Source organism: Sapajus apella, unplaced genomic scaffold (genome assembly GCF_009761245.1).
Source record: "Sapajus apella isolate SASKATOON/1434 unplaced genomic scaffold, GSC_monkey_1.0 scaffold6, whole genome shotgun sequence".
NCBI lineage: Eukaryota > Metazoa > Chordata > Mammalia > Primates > Cebidae > Sapajus > Sapajus apella.
The window spans coordinates 12926340-12949579 of record NW_022436946.1 but is presented as its reverse complement, the minus strand read 5'-3'; the positions used below and the strand labels follow the sequence as shown (position 1 = coordinate 12949579).

General features: G+C 40.4%; 1 protein-coding gene across 1 annotated transcript; it reads right to left on the bottom strand.

Moving 5' to 3' along the window:
* Positions 1–1838: 1838 nt before the first annotated feature.
* IL22RA2 (interleukin 22 receptor subunit alpha 2) lies at positions 1839–22378 on the bottom strand. The gene is made up of 5 exons (XM_032274657.1): positions 22102–22378; positions 19097–19232; positions 15773–15951; positions 5682–5851; positions 1839–3773 (listed from the first exon to the last, which is right to left on the bottom strand). The coding sequence occupies exons 1-5, from the start codon at positions 22160–22162 to the stop codon at positions 3627–3629; spliced, it is 693 nt and encodes a 230-aa protein (XP_032130548.1). The 5' UTR covers positions 22163–22378; the 3' UTR covers positions 1839–3626.
* Positions 22379–23240: the final 862 nt, after the last annotated feature.

Below are 23240 nucleotides of genomic sequence, written 5' to 3'. Positions count from 1 at the left end.
TCTCTGACTTGTGAGGCAGTGGTCATGAGGGCTTGTGTTTTGCTAATTCTTAAGGAATGAAAATTTTGTTTTTGTTTCAAAAGAGAAAAAAAACTGGTGAAGAAAGAATGTTGCTGGTACACTGTTTGTTCCTTTGCCTCAAGCTAAAATGCTTCCCAAACCAACACACTCAAAAGCAATACTAACCACTACCCTAGTCAGCAAGTCTGTTCTTTCCACCTTCTTCTGCATGCTTTACTCTAGCTGCACTGACAGCTGCTTAGACGATGCCCACCCAGATTGAGGGTGGGTCTGCCTCGCCCAGTCTGACTTAAATGTTAATCTCTTTTGGCAACACCCTCACAGACACAACCAGGAATAATACTTTGCATCCTTCAATCCAATCAAGTGGACACTCAACATTAACCATCACATAAGGCATCCTGGTTTTTCATGGTTTTATCTACTTGCCTCGACCTTTTTAGAGGAGACTCTAAAATTCTTTTTTGTCAATATGGATATGTCTTTTTGCCGGACCCAATTTTACTCCCTCTCTCCTTTTGAAGAAAATCTGGGACAGGACTTTTGGACTTGGCCACCAGCCAGGGAGAAGAAACAATACCTCAGAAGTGACACTCTGTTGGAGGAAGAATGATGATTCTAGAATAGCCCTCTGCTGTGGCACCAGGACTGCACAAAATCTGGTCTCTGCACATCTTGGTTTCTGCATCCCGGTAAAAAATGCTTCTTTCTCACACTTACCCATGGAGGAAGATGAGGCAGCAAGTTGTAAGAAATTACAAGAAAAGCCTCCCTCTGGGTCTCCTGACCCCCCCATCTCACGCACTCAGTGCTTCTACTCTTCGTTAATTTATCCAACAAATACTAATTGTCTACTAGGTCCCAAGTTTGGTTATAGATAATGCAGATACGGCTGTGGAAAAAGAACCAGCAACCTGCCTTTACATTCTAGTGGAAGAAGAGGAAGATTATAGACAAGGTCAACAGGTAAACTACAGCATATCAGGTGGTTTCAGTTCTGGGATGGAAACTGAGGGGTCTAGATCATTGCAGAGAGTAGGTTGCAATTTTAATTTGAATAGTGAAGGCAGCCTCACTGATAAGGCAATCTTCCAGGAAAGATCTGACAGAGGTGTGGAAGTGAATCTATGGAAACACGAGGGTACAGCCTTCCAGCAAACAGCAGGTGCAAAGGCCCGGAAGCCTAGGGCATTTGTATCTGAGGGCAAGCAAGAGCTCTGTGAGCTGGAGCAGTGTGAGCAAGGTGAGAATTAGGGAGTGAGGTCTGGGAGATTATGAGGAAAGGAAAAGATCAAACAGGGCCTTGGAGGCCATTATAGAGACTTTGTTTTCTTTTACTCTTATGAGATGGGAAGCCATTGGGGGTTTCAGAGCAGAAAAGTGACATGATCTCATTTACGTTCCAAGGCTCACGCTGGCCACCCTGTTAAGCTTAGACTGGAGGGAGGCATGTAGAGTGAGGACACACCAGTGAGGCAGCCATAGCCACCATCCAGGGGAGAAATGATGGCGGCCTGGAAAAGGTAGTTCTGAGAAGTGTTGTGTTTTGGAGGCAGATCAATAGGATGTACTGGTGCATTGAATATATATGACGTGAATGAAAGGAGGGAGACAAAGATGACCTCAGAGCTTTTGGCCTGAGCAGCTGTAAGACTGGGATTGCATTCTATCACAGGGCAAGCTCATTCCGGCTCAACACTGCTTCTTCCTGGTTGGAACTTCACATGGACCTGAGATGTTTACTTGGAATTTCATCCGGTGGACTTATACGTTGTATCCTTCTTTTAAAAGCTCAAATAACAAATATTCCAAAATGCAAAGCAAAAAATTAAAGGATTTATTGAAATAGTGTGAAAATATACCCTCAACACAAGGAAGAAGATGACAATTATGATTTTCACAGAGTATTTTGTACTTGCCTAAGCACAAAAGCAAAACCAGAGCAAGGCAAACAACATACGAACAAAACCTGATGTTATCTAATCACTTTCATGAAAAAATTGTACATTAATTTTTTTTTTTTAAGTCAGGTTTCAGGACTCCTGAATTGCATTCACTAAAATACTGTTTGAAATTTTACTTACTCCCCACCCACCCCACTGCTCTTGATTCATCACCCTCCCCACAAAAGGCAAAAAAAGGTAGTAAGTAAAACATAAATAATTCGAATTCAAAAACAGAGATCAAAGTAAATTTTTTTTCAGTCTCCGCATCTATGCTCAAATCAATGTTTTCTGACCGTATAGTGAAGCAAGGAAACCAGTTCTCTAGCTCTTGCTCCTCTGCCTCTCCTTCCCTCCCCCACCAATACATTTCTGAACATTTTTTAATCCATTCATCACTGAGTACCTGTATATAACTGGAAGCACCAACTATATTGTTATCACACTTTGGAGCAATTTTCAAGGGGAATTGTATAAATGTTCTCTGATATGTATCTCCGCACTAGAAAGACAACCTTAAACATAGATAACGACTAAGTCTCAAGTGAAGAAGGCGGCTTTCTGTTGATCACGCTGAGCCTTAGGCCACCAGATTGCTACTCAGGAGAGGCAGATGGGCAGGAGGGGCCAGTTTGGAGGGCTTTGTCTCGCTCTATAGTCTTTGTAGGCGTCTACCAACAGCAGTTCTTCTCCTGCTACCCCTGTATGTTTCCAGCTTCAAGCTGAGTTCTCTGCTTAGACTCCGGCAGTTCCCAATAAACCACCATTCATGGGATCCTCCTATGTAGAGACGAGGAAGGCACCACAAGCAAGATAGTCTTGGCCAGAAGGGTTGAGTAATGGGGTTTCTTTTCTTCTTTGTCGCTAAAAAGTATTACATTTAATTTTGAGAATAAAGATAAATTCTTCTAAGACAGGATTAAAAACTAAACAAAGCAAAAATAGAAAAGAAAATTTTAATGTATGTTTTAAATGAGGGACAATTGCGTTGAGTAGACTTCCTTATTGTTGATAGTCTTAATTCAGCTATCAATCCAGAAATCATGAGATATTTTTAGCCAAAAACCTGTTCTTATTTAAAGAGAATAGAATTTGAAACAAAATTTTGATTCATTTAGTAGAAATATTTAATAAGAAATACATATTTAAAAAGTATATTCATAGAAAATAGAAATATGTGAAAAATATTCATCCATATAGAAATTTTAAATTGGTATAACAATGCCAATTTAACTGGCTCAATAAGAGAGTGAAAAACGATTGCTTCGGGACTGCCTCAGTCTATAACGCTATTTTCAAAAAATTATTTCAACATTTTCTTAAATACTATTCCTTGGTTGTTAAATTTTTATTTTGCTGTCTTAGAAGAATGAAAGTTGTTATCAGGGATGTTACATTCAGAAATAAAGTTCCGAATTTCATAGAACCGTTTATTCTCTGCCTCGTCTTTTAAATTTTGATTTTTGGAGAGAATATTGGTCGAATATAGTTTATAAATGAAATATAAAGGATGAAAGAATGGATAAACGAAGAAGTCCCCAAGGTGTAACAGTGAATATTGCTTTAAGAAAATACAAAACAACTTTAAATAAGATCCTTCAAACATGAGTCATCCCATTCTCAGGGAGCTTGAGCATTTCCACATTGTTGAGTGCCCACAAGTCATGGAGTCTCCACACATCTCTCTTCACTTCTCTGACTTCTGCCTAACATGGGCTGATATATTTCAGCCACTACACAGTAGCTGGAGTGTGGTGTTAGAGCTTCGATTTCAACAACTCTGTGAGTCCCTTCATAAACCTTTTTCTCCTACACACAAGAGAGAAAAAAATCAGATGACAGGTGGTTGCCATTAAATCAGAGCTGTATTTTTGTTTCAATTAACAAGTTGTACATGGTCACAGTTGTGGCTGGGTTGTGGGATTTCTTCCTAAACACACCTTTCTTCCCTAGAGTCCTAGGCCATAGCTTGGTAAAGGGACAGGGCAAGTGGCCGTGTAGGTGAACCTGACTTCTCTTTGAGGGCTGGGAGCTGGTTGACCCTGTGGTTAGAGTCTTCCTTTTAAGAATTTTGTTTGTTTTTTTGAGACATAGCTTCAGTCCATCACCCAGCCTGGAGTGCAGTGGCACTATTTCGGCTGACTGCAAGCTCCACCTCTCTGGTACAAGGGATTCTCGTGCCTCAGCCTCCCCCGAGTAGCTGGGATTCCAGACGTGCACTACCATGCCCGGCTAATCTTTGTATTTTCTTTAGAGATGGGGTTTCACCATGTTGGCCAGGCAAGTCTAGAACTCCTGACCTCAAATGATCTGCCTGCCTCGGCCTCCCAAAGTGCTGGGACTACAGGCATGAGCCACCCTGCCTGGCCATCTTTTTAAGAATTTGAAGTGTGAAATGAGAATGGTGTAGATGAGCAGAGCTGACTGTAAGCATGCAACTGTGGCCGCAGGGAGACAGAAAGTCTGAGAGACAGAGCAGGATCCCTTAGGACTACTTCCATTTCCCTTCTCAGTCACCGCTAAGCCTGCGGGCACTCCATGTCCTGCTTCTGTCCCCGAGATTGTTTGCCTATCTCCTAATAATCCCTCCCCTCCTCTTTTCCTCCTCTTTTGTTTCTAAACAAGTTGAACTGGGGTTTCTGCACCTTACAATAAAAAACCCCTCATCTTAGAAGATGCCAAAAAACGAAAAAATTCAGTTATCCACCAAATCCAGACCAAAGCACTGATGGTGGATTAGAATACCACAGCCAGGCCGGGCATGGTGGCTCATGTTTGTGATGCCAGCAGTTTGAGAGGCCAAGGCAGGTGGATCAGTTGAGCCCAGGAGTTCAAGATTAGCTTGGCAACATGGCCAGACTCGCCTCTACTAGAAGTACAAAAAACACAGCTGGGGATGGGGGCGCACACCTGGATTTGGGGTGCTACTTGGAAAGCTGAGGTGGGAGGACCATTTGAGCCCAGGATGTCAAGGCTGCGGTGAGCTGTGATTGCACCACTGCACTCCAGCCTGGGTAACAAAGCCAGACACTGTCTCCAAAAAAAAAAAAAAAAAATCAAAAATCACAGCAAAACACATAAATATATAATCATGTGATTCAAAAAGTAAGGTGTGAGGCTGGGCATGGTGGTTCATGCCTGTAATCCCAGTACTTTGGGAGGCTGAGGCAGGGGTATTGATTGAGGGCAGGAGTTTGACACCAGCCTGGGCAACATGGTGAGACCTTGCATCTCCAAAAAAAAAAAAAAAAAGCTGGATGTGATGGTGCAAGTCTGTAGTCCCAGCTACTCAGGAGGCTGAAGCAGGAGGATCACTTGAGCCCAGAAGTTAGAGGCTCCAGTGAGCTATGATTACCACTGTACTCCAGCCTGGGTGACAGAGTGAAACCCACTCTAAAAATAAATAAATAAAATAAGCTATGCAAAGTCCATACAAATAAATATTTGTGGCAGTCACATGGAATTCAGTACTGTTAATACCAGTCTTTAGATGTGCAGAGAAGACTGTGGAGACAAACTGCAGGGCCGAAAGGGCACGCACATATTCCGATGGTGATGCCAGCAACCAGGGATTAACGCTGGTTGAGAGCAAGAAGGAATTAAAGATAAGAAAAAATAAGAGGAGGCAGAGTAGCAGAAGAGGACATCTACTATGACCAAAATATTGCTTAAAGAAACAAGAAAAAACACTAAATAAATCTATTTATCTGAACTTACCTTTTCTAGTGAATTGTTAATTATAAAAACTCGGTATACTAATTCATAGTAATCTTCTATAGATACATTTTTTTCCTTTTGGTATCTATATGGTAAATTTGGAGCATGGAGAATTACCAACAACGATCCATTGACTTGAGTTATATTCATAACTGGAGGATCTATTTTTGCTGGAGAAAAATAATAAAATTTTGACAAATCATCAAAGGAATGTATTATATACAGACACATTATGTATAACGACAAATCAACATTAATCCAGAAATCTGACTTCATAAAAAATTATTATGAAGAGATACTCCTGACATCTAAAACACAAATATCTGAGAAGTTTCTTTGAAGATAATTTTTTTATTTGCAAAGACTAACACTTTCTGTTTCGGCTTTAGAAGGACATTTATCAACAGTTTCCATAGCTCTCAGTTATTGTTTTGGAAAGCGAAATATGAAAACCTATTTGAGGAGAGGTCAGAGACTAAGGCAAATATTATATAGGTCTTCAAGCACGTAAAATTTCAAAGCAGCTCTAAAACCGTTTGAAGACTTATAGCTATAAAATTCAACAGGATTATGTCTCATACTCTGGAATAGTGTTGGAAGAGGCAAAAGAGAGAATCTTTGGCTCATGTATTTTATTACCAATAATCAAAATCATTATAAAATAAGAAAGAGAATTCGATAGTCACTTTAATTGTCCCAGATTCATTATAGTATTGCTAAGTATGAATCTGTGGTTTTCTTGTGTGGTATTTATCGTACTTTCTATTTATAGATTTACATCTTTTATAATTCTTTAAAATTAACCATTCTTTCTCTCTCTCTGCATCTCTGCCTCTTTCTCTCTCCCTCTATGTGCATGTGTGTCTGCACACACGAACACACACACAGACATACACACATACATAGATACGTGCTATTCTTTTGGAATTTCAGTTCATCATCTGTTAGAATTTCTTATTCTGTTTTCCATGTGTCTTAAACTCTTTAAAATTTGTTTCATCTGTCTTCCTAGTTGTTGCATTTTGACTGATTTCTTTAGACCTGTCTTCCAGCCCACCAATTTATTCCTGTTATGGAAATAAATATATATATTTTTAATTTTAATGATTATGTATTTTTCATTTCTGTGGGATTTATTTGGATCTCTTTCAATCAACCTGGTCTTGAAACCAATAATATTTTGTCCTTTGATGATGATTTTATTCCCTCTGCTATAAGTTTAAACATATTCATTTTATTATCTGATTCTAAGTTTGCAAATGCCTGAAGTGTTGTTCAGGTTAGTGCTTGTTTCTCACAAACTTGCATGTGGTCTTTATGTTTCCTTGTAAGCACAGGTTAAAAGTTGATATTTTCTTTTTTGTAGTTTTGGTTTGAATTTTTAAATTTTAAATAATTTTTGTTGACCTATAAGATAGATACAGACAAATAAATATAGATTTGACTCAAAAGTCTTTACAAACAAATATTCCTGTATAGGAAACACCAAGATCAAGAAAGAACATTACAAACAGCCAGAAGCCTCCTTTATGTTTTCTCCAATTACTGAACTCCAGGAAAGTAAGCATAGTTACTCCACTGAACTGCACCATGGGTGTAAATCAAATGACCACATATGTGTTGGGTTGCTCTGAACTCTGGTTTAAGAATTTGGCTTTGCTTCTGGAGGGTGTTCTGTGGCACCATCAACCTGGAACAATCTTAAGTTGATGTTTTCTGAAACATGAAAATTGTATATGTAGGCTGGGTGTGGTGGCTTATGCCACCACTGGCACTTTGGGAGACCAATCCTGGCACTTTGGGAGGCCAAGGTGGGCAGATTGCTTGAGCTCAGGAGTTTGAGAGCAGCCTGGGCAACGTGGTGAAGCTGCATCTCTACCAAAACAAAAAGCAAAAAACAAAAATTAGCCGGCATGGTGGCATGCATGCCTGTAGTCCCAGCTATTCGGGTGGCTGCAGTGGGAGGCTCACCTGAGCCCAGGGAGGCTGAGGCTGCAGTGAGCTATGATCATGCCACTGTACTACAGCTTGGGCAGCATAGTGAGACCCCATGTTAAAAAACAAAAACAAAAATAAAACATAAAAAAAGAAAATTGCACATGAATTTGAATCTCAAACCTTTATGAATTTAGGGGGCGTTAGATTCTTAGCATTGTAAAGATGGAAACACACAAATTACTTTTCTCTCTTTACTGAAAGGTTTTTCTTAGTCTCCTTTTTTTGTTTGTTTGTTTGGTTTTGAGGTTTTTTTTGAGACAGGATCTCATTAGATTGCCCAGGCTGGTCTCGAACTCCCGTACTCAAGTGGTTCTCCCTCAGCTTCCTGAGTAGCTGAGACTACAGGTGCATGCCACCAAACCCAGGCTCGTCTGCCTTTTTATTGACAGTGTAACCCTTGGAGGCCCTAAGATTTTTGTTGGGGTATTTGTTGTCACTGACTCCCTGCCTTGTGCTGGCCTAAAACCTTGCCTTTTGTCCTAGGAGTGGCTGTTACCACTCAGGGTCTAGTTCCCACGTCCAGCACATGCCCTCAGGTCAGCTCCGGCTTCACTATGTTTATCCTCTGCGTCCTCTTTATTTCTGTTTACTTTGTTTTGGCCCCCGAGAATTCCCTTTATTTTCATTTTTGCTTCTCTGTGGAGTTTGGAAAATGTGTTTTATTTTATCCAGAATTTCTTAGTGTTTTAGAAGAGGAGAGTTTCCTACTCCCAGGCTATTTAATTTAGAACCATAGCTTTTTAAATCACTTTCCAACTATATTGGACATTTTCCTAATTGCTCGAAGGAAAAGGAATTCTCCCTTTGTTTACACTTGAATCCTCCAAACCGGTGGATACTTAATCTCATTTATGCTTCCCATGCTCCAAATTAGCTGACCACCAGAGAACACTTACCTACCACTTGTGAGGTGAGAATGAATCACTGCTCACTTTCATAAGAGAATATCATGCATGATCAATTTTCTCCCAGATAAAAACACACTTCCAACATTCTTGTCACATATTTAGCACGCGAAAAACCGCCTTTCTTGTGTGTGACCCAGGTGTTTAGAACTCAATTGGTAGAAATTCGTTGAAGATAAATGTGACAGGATTAAATACTATTGTGTATTTTTTTTCTAAAGTATTTATATTTAAGCCAGATAGCATCTTCCCCTTCTGGCCCAAACTATAATTACTGAAAATTTTTCTTTTATTAATTTTTTAAAAAATCATTTACACATATTTTATTTTCTTGTTTGACATCACTGGGGATCTTCCTAATTATGCATGGATTAGGTTAATATTAAAAAAATTTTTAAAGACCAGGCATGGTGGCTCATACCTGTAATCCAAACACTTTGGGAGGCCAAGGCCGAAATAGAATTGATCAAGGCCAGGAGTTTGAGATCAATCTGGGTGAGGTCCGGGCAAGACATCATCTCTACAAAAAAATTTTGAAAATTAGCTGGGCAAAATGGTATGTACCTGTAATCCCAGCTACTTGGGAGGCTGAAGCTAGAGGATCACTTGAGCCTAGGAGGCTGAGGCTGCAGTGAACTGTGACCATGTCACTGCACTCTAGCTTGTGCAATAGAGTGAGACCCTGTTTCTAAAAAAATGATAATTGGCAGGGTGTGGCAGCTCACTCCTATAATTCCAGCACTGTTGGAGGCTGAGGGAGGAGGATTGCTTGAGCCCAGGAGTTCAAGACCACCCAGGGCAACACGGTGAGAGATCATCTTTTGGATTGGAAATAAATGTTTCAAGATCTTTTTAATATCACCAATTTTACTGCAGCCACAGCCACAGTCTTTCAAGATGCTTATCAAGTAGTAGGAAAAAAGATGTTCTCAAGAGAAACTGCTTTTAAAATGTGCTTCTAGGCATACCAATTTCCATTCCTTGACAACTCCTCACTGCAAGCCTGCCATCCTGTTTCCAAGAATTTTCTTTTAATCATGTGCATATGGAACCTGTCTTTTGAATGTATGAATTCATGATCTTACATTTCAATTGTTTAAATGTGATAGTTTACTATGTACACATCCCTTTTGTAGTGAGGCACACATTTTAGACATTGACCTATCAGTGAGTCAGCCTGTGGACATCACAGGGTTCCTGGTTTGTGATCTGTGATGCTAGATTTTGCAACTGATTGCAAAATCAGTTTTGCAATCATTTGCAAATTTCTTGACTCATTCACTGGATTGTGATTGTGTTACAAGATCAAGTCAAAATTATTTTACCTCGTAGCACTTTACTCTTTAACGGCTCCCTCCTTGAAATATTACCTTTTCACACTGTTCATGAACATATCAGCCCACAGATTTCCTCCTATATTTTTGGCTATTCCTTCTCAGCCTTCTTTTAAGATTTTTCTTACTCAGGCATCTTTGGGTGAGAGTCCCTCAATATCTGGTCTTACTCAAAACTATCTCTCACTCAACACTCTCTCCCTAAGCAGTCCTATCAATGCCCACTGTGCTATGTGCATGAAATGACTCACACATTTTTGTCTCTAATAGAGACTTTACCTTTGGGTCTTGGATATGAAGAGATATGTCCAAAAAAGCACCTTAAACTTAACATACTCAAAACCAAACTCATAATCTCTATTACCTTGCATCCCACCAAACTGGTCTTTTTCATAAAACCCCATCAAAAACATCTCAGCGATTCATCTAATTCTGCACGCAAGGAACTTAGAGGTCTTCTTTGACGTGTTCTCTTCACCATTATATCTGATCTAGCACCTGGTCCTGCAAATTTTTCTTGCTAAATGTCCCTCCAGGAATAAATTTTCTCTAGTCCTTTTCATCAACCAAATGCTGTCTCCTGTAGATGATTATTAGTAAACCACGACTTCACTTATCCTCATCCAACCTGTTCCCCAAATATAGTCAAAACGATCTTTTCTATACACAAGTCTGATCATGTAGCTCCTGAGTAAAATTACATTTTTCTGGAGGAAGTCACAACTCCTTAAAAATTTCTTGTACCTGGCCTACCTTTCCAGTCCCAGCTCATTGTGGACTCCTTCCTGCATGCTCTTATTCACTACACCCGTTGTCTTTCAGTCCCTCACGTTTGCTATGCCAAAGGGCCTTTGCAAATGCTGTTCTCTTTGCTTGGAATACTCTATTCTTTGCCTCAAGTGATCCTCCCGCCTCAGCTTCCCAAAGTGGTGGGATTACTGGCATGGAGTCGCTGCACATAGCCTTCACATCTATTTTTAATCCAAGCAATTCTCGGGTCAAATCATATTGAAATCTCACTAAGTATCAAATGCTGCTTTTAACTCAAGAAGTCTTATTTTATTTTATCTTTAAAATCTGCTTTGTCTCTAGATAGACACCATAAATCAGAACTTCTTAATCTAAGATAACATCATGCTGCTCAAAATTGGGTGTCAGAGGAGCCAATGCATGCAGCTGGCTCATTAGTCTATATCACAGATGCCAGGACATGCTGTCCTGAGGACGTAGAAACATGTTTTTTGAAATATGTTCTTCAGAAAGCCTTAGGAGCTGTGGTAAGACGATGCAAAGCTGGGAATTAGGAGGCAGCTGAGTGGATCATTCCCCTCACTATTGCATCAACAAGAGTAGCAGTTATTTATAGACTGAGTTTCCTATTCTTCTACTAAGAGGCCCTGAAATAAAATAAAATGGCTTTTTAAAGGACCTGGTCTAAAGCTTTTTCTTTCCTTTTCTGATTCTTTTTTAGGGAGAATGGTCATATAGAGAACACACAAACCCTTCTTAACACTATCCCAATTTAAATAGAATTGAGCTAAAGCTGTGTCAGCCAATGTCTTTGGCTATTCATACCTGGCTGGCTTAATGGCACAGACTGGAGAGGGCTTCATTTGATAAGTAAATCTGAATGTGACCCTATTTCTAAGCCTGAATATAAGAATCAAATTGATCTGTGAAATTCCCCCACTGGTGTTCATCAGTTTAGTCATGAAATCTCCTTTTCCTCAGCTAGAGAATTGCTAGTTGAGTGTATTGACCTTGAATTTCAGTTTATCAAGAAACAATGTGAGAATTACCATGAATTAGTTTGCTCAACTCTGTTCCACCTCCTGCTAATTAGAGAGTTGGGGGAAAATGCCTTTTTCTGAGTTCAATTGCATTTTGTACATGCTCCAATTAACTTGTATCTAATTGGACCTTGCACCAGTTAGAAGAGGTATATGGATGGATCCTTAAGTATTAAGACATAGAATGTGAATATTTCTGTGGTCATATGAATGCAAAGCAAAGGGAGCAAAGGACTCACACTGAAAGGAGGTCTTAAAAAATCTAGGTGGTTAGAGAATTGCAAGGAACCCATAATGTCAAAACAATCTTGAAAAAGATGAACAAAGAGGAGTGCTCACCCTTTCCAATTTCAAAACTTACTACAAAGCAACAGTAATCAAAAGAGTGTGGTATGGGCACAATGATAAATGTATAGATCAATGAAATAGAATTGAAAGTCTGGAAGTAAATCACACTTCTATGGCCTATTGATTTTCAACAAATGGTGCTGAGGCAACTAGACAGTCATATGTCAAAAAATAATATTGGACCCTTACCTCACACCAGATACAAAAATTAACTCAAAATGAATCAGACTTAAATGTAAGAGATAAAAGCATTAAACTCTTAGAAGAAAATACAGAGTAAATCTTCATGATTTTGGATTTGGCAAAGGATTCTTAGATAAGACACCAAAAGCACTAGCTACAAAAGAAGAAATAGATAAATTGGATTTCATCAAAGTTTAAAACTTGGTATCAAATGATCCCATCAAGAAAGTAAAAAGACAATCCACAGAACAGGAGAAACTATTTGAAAATCGTATATCTGATAAGGCATTGGTATGCAGAATATATAAAGAACTCTTACAACTCAAAAATAAAAAGATATAATTAAATTTTTTAAATAGGCAAAGGATCTCAATGGACAATTCTCCAAAGGAAGGTACAAAATAGCCAATAAGCATAAAAAAGAAGCTCAACATCATTAATTAGCAGGGAAATGCAAATAAAAAACACATGAGATACCATTTTATAACCATTAGGATAGCTATAATAAAAAAAAGATTGGTTAAAAATGTGGAAAAATCAAAACCCTTATATACTCCTTAATGCAAAACAGTGCAGATGCTTTGAAAACAGTCTGGCATTTTCTCAAATGACTAAACAAAGAGTTACCATGAGACCCAGCCATTCCATTCCTAGGTATATATATTAAAGAGAAATAAAAATGCATTCCCAGTCATGCATGGTGGCACATGCGTGATAGTCCTTGCTACTTGGGAGGCTGAGGTGGAAGGATTGCTGGAGCCCAGGAGATCAAGACTGAAGTGAGCTATGATTGTGCCACTATACTCCAGCCTAGGTGACAGAGCAGGATCTTGTCTCTCAAAAAACAAACAAACAAACAAAAAAAGCTCCCACACAAAAATTTTTACATGATTATTCATAGCAGCATTATTCATAATAGCCAAAAGGTGGAAACTCCTAAATGTCCATCAACTGAGGAATAGATAAATAATATGTGGTATATCCATATAATGGATTATTATTTGACCACGAAAATGAATAAAGTACTGATACATACTACAACCTGAATGAAGCTTGAAAACATGTTAAGTGAAAGAAGCCAGACACAAAAAATCATATATTATATAAGTCTATTTAGAGCAGGGAATTCTACAGAGACAGAAAGATTAGTAGTTACCAGGGCTGAGGGCTAGGGGAATGGCAGGACTGGAAGGTGATAGGCAAAGGGTGTGGAATTGCTTTTTGAGGTGATAAAAATGTTCTAAAATTGTGAGGGATGGCTACACATATTTGTGAATATAGTAAAAACCATTAAACTGTATGCTATATGCTTAAAGTATAAGCTGTGTGAATTATACCTCAATAAGACTGTTTAAAAAAAATCTAAGTGGATGCAGTGACAGTCTATTTCCCCAGTGTCCTATAGTTGGTTTATGGACTCCTGAACGAAATAGTTGCATGATGGAGGTTATATACAGACTTAACAATATGGATCTCCTCTTACCAAGGTTGGTCTGACAGTGCCAAGTGTCTAACTTTCCAGTAGTGAAGATCAATGTTGAACCCCTAATATAGTGCCATATTTTAGGGGCTCTCATCTGCCATCTCATTGCAGGTAGGTTTATTTTTGTTCCCTTCCAAAAGGGTGGAGGAAAGGGACAAGAGACACTGGTTACAGTTTTTCTTTACTGCTGGGTGTAGATCCTGTTTACAGATTCTGTTTATAGATTTGTATTTACTGCTTCAATGCTTTTATCAGCAGACCCTCCCCACTCCTGGGACCACACACACCCACAGATGTAGTCAATGCCTATTCATGAGCATAGTACTCCACCATACATTGCTTATGAAACAGAACTTAATGCGAAAGGAGTGAAGAAAGCTCTCAGACCTACAAGAATATTGGGCCTTATTGTATATTTGTCACTCAGAAATCCATGACCTTATAGGAAGGTGAAATGCATAATTAAAACTCAGTTTGAGAGACATCTTGTGAAGTGGTATATGAATTGATAAATGCTTCACTAAGCCTGTGGCCAATATATGGTGCTTGTTTCTTCCATGGACAGAATTTACTGGCCTAGGATATCAGAAGTGGAAGTGAGAGGAGCAACGGTCACTGTTACCCACAGTGAACAACTCATGACATTTTTTTGTTTCCCATATACTTGGCCTTGAATTCTGGTTTATAACAAAGGTGGTTTCCAAAAATTGGTAGTCAAGGGTCTCTCCTGATCATTTGTAGTTCCACATACCATTTAACCCGCAAAAAGAAAATGAGGTTCTTATATTGTCTGGGGTGATTCTGATTACCAAGGCACAATACAATTATAAATACCATGGTGTCAGGTGGAAGAATTCTTGGTATCCTCAAGTGTCCCTCTTACAGCTTCTCTATTCAGTGATAAAAATTAATGTACGATTAGGCCGAGCTGTGACAGGAAGCACCAAAAGGACTCAGACTCCTCATGGATAAAGAACTGAAGTGCTGGCTGAAAAGAGTGAATGTTGAGTTTATAATGAGGGAAGAAGTTATAAATATTAATTATGGCTTTGTGACGAGTTGCAATTATGAGGACTGTGGTAAATACCTTAATTTTCTTTCCTGTTGTTTATGCACATCTTTATACCTATACATTAAACCACTTCTCTCTCTTTCTTTTCTCTACTATTTTATACAAGGTCTGTTGGTAATGGTTAAGTTTATCACCTACATCTTAGATTATATTATTCTATGATTGTGACTAAACCAGATGAGGAATAAATATCATTCAGGATGGATGATATTTATCTAAGAGAACACTTTTGGTCTGCCTTTTTGGGGAAGTGACTAAAACTTTTAATTTCCTCAACAGAAAATTCTTCTAATATGAGTATTTTCAAGAACTTAACCCTCATATTTGGGAAAGGACTAGAGCACTATGACAAATTCTGCTGCTTAAAAATACTTTTTTGGGGGGCTGGGTGTGGTGGCTCACATCTGTAATCCCAGCACTTTGGGAGGCCAAAGGGGGCGGATCACCTGAGGTCAGGAGTTTGAGACCAGCCTGGCCAACATGGTGAAACCCCATCTCTACTAAAAATACAAAAATTAGCCAGGTGTGGTGGCACACGCTTGTAATCCTAGGTACTTGGAAGGCTGAGACTGGAGAATCGCTTGAACCCTGGAGGCGGAGGTTGCAAGCTGAGATTGTGCCACTGCACTCCAGCCTGGGTGACAAAGGGAGACCCACACACACACACACACACATACACACACAGTAACAAATTGATGGAGTGGAGGCTCTGCATTCAGAGCAGCAAATCTGAACCCTGACTTGGATAATACCGGCCATGAGATTTGAGCATTGACCGAAGCCTCTACATCTAGATGTTCTGGGCTAGAAAATGAGGGTAATAAAAGCTATCTCCTAGAGTTGTTCTGAGAATTAGACCAAATGGAGATAATGATGTAGACCTCAGCAAAGCACAAGGCCTGGTGGTCACTAGCCATGCTCTGGGAGGGCTGTCCAAAAGCAGGAAGAACAAGGGCAAAGAAACTCTATGGAACTCACTTTCCCACCAGGGAGTGAATCGTGGCGTCAGGCTCCAGTCTGAATAGCTCCCAGCAGAGACCGCTCTCACTCTCCCGTAATAAGGTTCCTGTATGTCTAAGGTTTCATTGGTAAGGTCACAAAAGAGTTCTTGAATACCCCAACAGTCCTCTTTATTTTTCCATTGTCTCTGTCCATACCTGTAGCAGGGAAAAGGCAAAGATCTCAGTTTCTTTTCTCCACTCAAGGAGTCTTCAATATTTTCAGATGAATAATTCTTTATACCTGATTCTTGTATCAATACCACCATGAAAGCATATGGCTGCTCTTCAGAATCTTTAAAAATATTGCTTCTTATTAACTGTCTCAGTCCATTTTCTGTTGCAATAACTGAATATTTGAGACTGGGTAATTTATAAAGAAAAGGAATTTATTTCTTGGAGTTTTGGAGGCTAGGAAGTCTAATGTCTAAGTGCTACATCTGGTGAGGGCCTTCTTGCTGATGGGGACTCTCTGCAGAGACTTAAGGTGGCAGAGGACATCATAGGGGTTCAAGAGAGATGACTTTTTTTAAATAAAAGACCCATTTTTGTGAAAACTAGCCTACTTCCTCATAACACATTAATTCGTTAATTCATCAATGGATGAATCCATTCATGGGGGTAGAGCCCTCATGACCCAATCATCTCCCCAAAGTCCCACCTCTCAACATTGCTGCATTGGGGATCAAGTTTCCAACATATAAACTTTTGGGGGACACATAGAAACTACAGCATTAACTAAAGTGCTGTCTTGCTGGAAGATAAACATCCCGGACATCTCCTGTATCGCTAACATAGGGTTTTATTTTATTTGTTAGTACTCGGTGAAATGTTCTTTCTGGAGTGTGGGCTGACTTCCATTTTTGAATACTCACTCTCCACGTCCTTAACGCTTCTGAGGTTTTGGCTGTTTGTGGTTTTTCTCCACTTCTCCTCAGCATGCTGTTGAATAATGTGGCTGCTTCTGAGAAGTTCCTACCGCTTTCCATCCAGGTGTTGCTTACCCAAATATACGATTAATCTGTTTATTGAAAACTGATGGGAACTTGTAGTAAGGACTATGTATGGAGCCCTGTAATTAGGGATTGGGAGAGGGGGAGGGAAACCCCTGAAAAAAGGTAATGAGGCAGAGGGGTTGACTCAGCCTGAGGCCGCCGGGTGTTGTAACAGCCGAAGAGAAGATTCACTCTTCGCTTCCTTACCGGCCGTGAATCAGACCAATGCAAAAAGTGATGGTGGGGATTGAAGAGGGAATTGGAGGCTGGGGAGAAAGTTTTTCAAAATATTTATTAAAAGACTTGAAGTCTAACTTTCTAGACAAATAATAAGGAAGACTAGCAGTATCTGTACTCGGTAATCTACATGTGGACAGCAGTTTCATTCTCTCACAATTAAAGCAGAATCACAACATGTATTGAGCATAATTTGATGTTTTAAAATTATTATTTATTTATTTATTTATAATAAGTCTTTAACTTAGCTGTAATGACTGACTTCTTTTTTAATAAGATCTCATTGTTCATCCTATTCTAAATGCGAGGGATATAACAGTATAGCTCATGAACTGGATACACTAAAGTGAAAGTTTTCAAAATTCTAAATTTACCTTCTGCTGTTGAAAATCCCTTAGAGACAGGAATGGATTCAGGTATTCTGGAGTCTGAAATTTATATAATCTTAGTCCATTAAGTGTTTCTGTAACAGAACACCTGAGGCTAGGTAAGTTATAAGGAAGAGAGGTTAATTTAGCTCGTGTTCTGCAGCCCAGGAAGTTACAAGAAGTGTGGTGCCAGCATCCACCTGGCTTCTTGTGAGAGCTTCTCAAGCTGCATGAGAACATGGCAGAGAAGTTCAATGGGAAAAACGGACTGTGGCAGAGGCAACACTCAAGGGGCATCCTGGCTTTACCACAACCCACTCTCATAGAAACATTGCATGAGAACTAATTCAGTCTTGCAAGAGTGACAACTCACTAACTTCAGCAAGAATGGTAAGCCTTTCACGAGGGCTCCATCCACATGACCCACTTCCAACACCACCACACTGGGGATTACATTTCAACGTGAGTTTTGGTGGAGACAAACTCAAGCCATAGCAGCTTTGGAGTCCTCTTTAAGAAAAGACTTATAAATATAAAATCTTTCCATGGGGTCCTGAAGTTTAATCTTCATTAGATTCCTGGTAATACAGTTTCTAATCTTAGTACTTAGGACCACAAATAGGTCCACTTTTGACCTATTTATACTGCTTAAGGGGAAGTATAAAAAGGGTACCAATCTCTACTTCCGACATGCTGAAAGTATCTCCAGCGATGCACAAATCTACTTTTGTAATGGAGAAATGTTCATTGTAAAGATTTGTAAATTTTGCAATCCCCACATAAAATATGTAGAGAGAAGTAGCAATGGTTAAAGATGGAGATGCTTCTGGGGATAGTCCTTCTGAAATTAATTAGCAAAAAATCCGACCTAGACCTGCTCCAGGCTGGAGAGACATGGATGAATTTATGGGACAAAAAATGCTATTTTGGCCCATAGCTGCATTTGATTTTCTGAATTTTTTGTGAAAAAACATGAAAGCTAAACTGTAATATCTCCTGTCTCACTGTCAGAGGAGGAAGAGCCTCAACCCCCCTCACCCCCCAGAAATATAGGAGTGGAAAAACCTGCCATTTTCAAATCAGATGTGTTTGTTTCCAGGCCTTGAGCCAGGGAAGGAGTAGATTATATCCGAGCTTTGGCAACGATCCAGCAGGAGTAGCCCGAAGATCATGCGAGGGGAACATGCAGCAGCATGCTCCAGTTTGTGTTCATGCTTACAGGAGTCATTAGTGTTTGAAAACAATTTTCTAAACAGTAAATCCATTCTGAAAGTGACTTTTAAATTAAAAACTTATTTTACACATTCACCTCCACGTTTGCCACAACTTAACTTCTTTTTCAACTAGTGATAGTTTCACTCATTGAGTACTTGCTACGTGCTAAATAACTGCTTCCGACATTTGCTTGACAAATCTATTGAGAACCCACCTTGTGCCAGGCTCCACCATGGAGGCAAAGGCTGAGCCTGTGAGGTCTTGGTGCAGGTCTAGGGCTGAAGTAACTGCCCAATGCACTGCACACCATCATGCGTTTTGAATCCCCAGGTAACATTCAGGGGAGACAAGTCACTGCTATCCCAACCTTGGCTTCTTCTCAGCCCCTCTGAAACTGAGAAAAAGCTCGGATCCTAACACTCCATTGCATTCTAGAACATGTTATCCCAGTGCTGTCTCTATCAGCTGAAGGAAGCTCAATTTACTTACATTTTGTACTGCACAAAATAGACACTGCTGTTGCCGGTAAGCACCCTCCCAGGCTGCCATTGCAAAATGTTGTGAAAATTTTGGGACTGAAATCGTACCCTCTGAGGCTTCAGAGACTCATGGGCCGGCTGAGTTCCTAAGATAATAGAAGGAAGAACATTGAACATTGTTAGGAGTACCGTTGTTCCCACCAGTAGTTTCCAATGCAATATCTGCATCAGGATTCCCTGAAGTAGTTGCTCTAAGCGCAGATAGTAGTGGTGGAGCCCAGAAATCAACATTTTGAATCTCCAATGCAATGACTTTTGAGGCACACTAAAGTCTCAGAATGATGAGTTCCAGATCCTAAACATGTACATGATATCTTCCCACCCTATTTCCCAAGCTGTAGGGGAAGTAAATTGCAGTGAAAAAATATTGTTCTTATTTGATTCCCAAATAGTGATGAAATATAATGACTGAGAGGAAGGACCCACACTAAGACCACCAACCATCTTCTTAGGAACCTCTATATTAGCGCTACGCAAGCTAAATTTGCTAGGGACCAATTCTGGCTCCAGGCCCTCAGCCCAGCACTCGGTCCCTCCTTTCTCAGGTGCTTGCTCAGTCTCTGTGTCCTGCTTCCAGGTAGATCTGCCCTTGCTGTCCCACTCCTGAATGGCTGTATTTACCTGCCTGCGTCCTGGCTCCAAGTCTGCAAGCATAATCCCTCAGATGAAATGGCCATGCTAATGAGGAAAACTGCCCAAGACCCTGCTGGGGACCCAGTGTTTCTGAGACTGCTCGTGGCAGGAGATGGGGTAATTTGGCACTGGCATGACTTGTGCTTTCTTCCTCAAATCATGCGACATAGGTGGGACAACCTCACTTGCCTTTAGTTGCATAGAGGCAAGATAACTTCGGGAAAATTTGATTTAGGGTTCAAGGTTTCTTTTAAGGGATAAGAAGTTGGGCAGAAGGAGAAGGAGTCAGGAGGCATATCTTGTGTTTCCTCCCTCACCTCATCTTCCGTCACTCCGACCCCTTGTGTTTGCAGCATTGACTCCTTCACTTGCTCCACCATGCCCCCGATGACCCTGCCTTAGGGCCTCAGCACTGGCCCTTCCCTTTTCCTGGTCTGCTCTCCCCGTGGATTTCACGTGGCTCATTTCTCCACCTCCTTCAAGTCTTGCTCAAATGTAACACCTTATTGAGATGGTGAAAAAATACTCCCAAGCCCATGGTCTCAGCTCTGAACTTTCAAGATTTGTTATTTGAAATGAGCAAGGCTGTTTCCTAAGGCCTTTATTCTTACCAAACAAATAGTGTGAATACTGTTGTTTTTTAATTTGTTTTCACTTGTATTTTTTGGACCACCTTCAGTGCATCAAAGGGTGTTGTGTACTTGGAAAGAGTCTACAGCTGCAATTGATTTTGCTCACAAAAATCACCACCTGACTGATGATCTTTAGAACCTAAAAATTCCAGGAATTTTCAGGAGATGACAGGCACCATTTCCTGAAGGCCTGCCTAGAATTGATTTGCTCACATGAAGAAAGATGGCTTAATGCCCTTTATCTCTCTGTCTATGGATTGCTTCTCTCATTTTTGTAACATCATTGAGACCACTAACAGTAAGAACAATTCGCTCTTCACCAGGCACTGAATGACTTTATCTCCATCAATGCATTTAATTTGCCCAGCTCTTCTGCGAGGAAGGTACTGTGCATCATGGTCTTCCTCTTACAGACTGAAAAAACCAAGCCTGGGAGACCCGAAGGAGCTTTCCGGGCAGCCAGTAGTGAAGCCAGTCTTTTCCCCAGACAGTCTGGCTGCAGAGCCTGCCTCTTTTCTCCAACAGAAAACCAAGAGCAAAGCCATGGGAGAGAGGAGTCAATGAAAGAAGCTGACCAATTAGAAACTGAGGGTGTACTTTATCTTCTTCCTTCTTCCCTCCTCCTCCTTCTTCTTGCTGACATTCATCAAACATCAAACATATATGAGCATTAACTTATATTAAGTACCATGTTCAAAGCTTTACAACTTAATTCCCACAGCCGCCAAGTAAGGTATTTTTATTATTGCATTCTACAGATGAGGAAGCTGAGGCTTTAAAAAATTGCATCTCTTACTCAAGGTTACAGGCTTGGTAAGATGCAGAGCTGGGAACATTTTGACAGCATTTGAATTCTTGCCATATTTTGCTAAATGAGTCCTTGCTATTACCAAGGACCAGAGGCATAGTCTTCTCAAATCCAAACATTTATGGAAGATGAAGGCTGGGATTGCTTTTATGTATTAGTCACTGAACAACTGTACCATCTTGGCAAGTTACTTGAATCACTTACACTGAGAGGTACCCGATTGTGAATTTGGATTCTTATGCTTGCTCAGAAGTATGCGGTGGTGATAAGATGCTCTACACGCCTGAAGTTTCCTCCAAGAATACCAGAAGTGAATTCTCACATGTTGTTTGTGGTCCCTATTCTGTGCCAAGCACTTCTTTAAGCACTTGGCATATATTAATTCATTTAATCTTCACAGTGACCTAGAATGCCCATTCTCCTGATGAGGAAATTGAGGCACAGGGGTGTTAAATAAATTTCCCAAGTTTTCCTATATGGTAAAATGGCAGAGCTGAAGTCCAGACTATGACAGTTTGGCTTAGGAGCCTGTGCTGGTAACCACCATGATATAGTGTTCCTTCAAGGTAAAAGACATTCTAAAGTGAGTGAGAGCCAGAGAGAGAGAGAGAGAGAGAGAGAGAGATAGACATGTACATTTGTTCTGTATGAAGTCTCTGCACCCTCTAGAGTGCCTTTTCTTTAGTGAGTACTCACTAAGTACATGTGGGGTCTTTCAAGCTGCAGATAGACACTAACCCCATGCCTGTTCTGGTCATTTAGTGACATCGAAAGCTGCAGCCCTTATAAAGTCCAAAAAAGCATGAGTGCCGTTTCTAACAGATCCTTGATCTGAGTGAGATGACAAAGCTACGAGCAATTAAAAAGAAACAAAGCACTTACCTGCTACACCAGTCAGGAAGAAACTGATGAGGAAGCCTAGAAAGCAATGTTTAGGCATCATGGTTGCAAGTGAGACTGTTCAGGCAACCAGTGTTCCCTTTAATGAGAGGCAGCTCGGGACCAAAGAGGAAACTATAAATCCGAAAGCAGACCATCGCTCCTGGTTTAACCAAAGGCAGATGGTTCCGTGAAGCAACCACAGTTTTATTTCAATACTACATTATATTATTTTACTTTAGGAGAATTATGAAAGTATAAAAACCACTTCAAAAAACGTTTGCTGCCACTTTTACCTGGAAGCTCGTTTTTATTGGGAAGCTTGTTTTTTGTTGGGACTTCATTAGCTGTGGAAAGGCAAGATACTGAGGATGGGCAGACCCGAAGGGCAGGGCAGTGCAGGAGTTGTGCAAGTGGCAAGCAGGTGGTTGAATGAAAAGACTCATGGGGCCTTAAGGGAATCTGGCCCCAGGAAGTGGAGAGGCTGCCAAGGACGAGGAATTGGCTGCCAGGGTGATTTTGAGTAATATGCTTGGCAGTTGCAGCTATCAGGGCCCCCGGCAGTGATTCAATGCAAGAGGGGTCTCTCACTGATTCTTCCTTTTCCTCCCATTTTGGTAGCTCCCCAGTTCATCTCCCTGCTATGCCCTATACCCTCCCGCTGCCTCTGGCTCTCCCTGGGGCTCCCTGCCGTACTCTTCAGCCTTCCCCACTCCATGGTGGTCCTGGGCTCCGTTTAGCTAATGCCTCTTCCTCTTCCATTTCCACACCCAGTCTCCAGCGAGCTGGAAAAAGATTTGAGCCTGTCAAACCACATGATTCCTTAAAAAGATGAGTGGGGAAGACACTCCTTTTGAACTACAGTAGATCTTTTTCACATCGTCTTTGAAATCTGATTGAACTGGGTCATCTGTATCATTCTTCTTACCATTTTTTTCTTACTACGTGTGTTTAGAGGAACTAAAATGACACATAAAAGCACAAAAAAGTCATGTTCCACAGTGAGCTGGTCTGTGCAAACCTATCCTTAAAGTCCAAGGAAGCTGAGAGGCCAAAGAAAGAGGCTGATATATCCAGCTTCTCAGAAAGCAACATTTCATAGGGACTTATGAACAGCCATGTGTGTGTCCTGGACAGTGGCC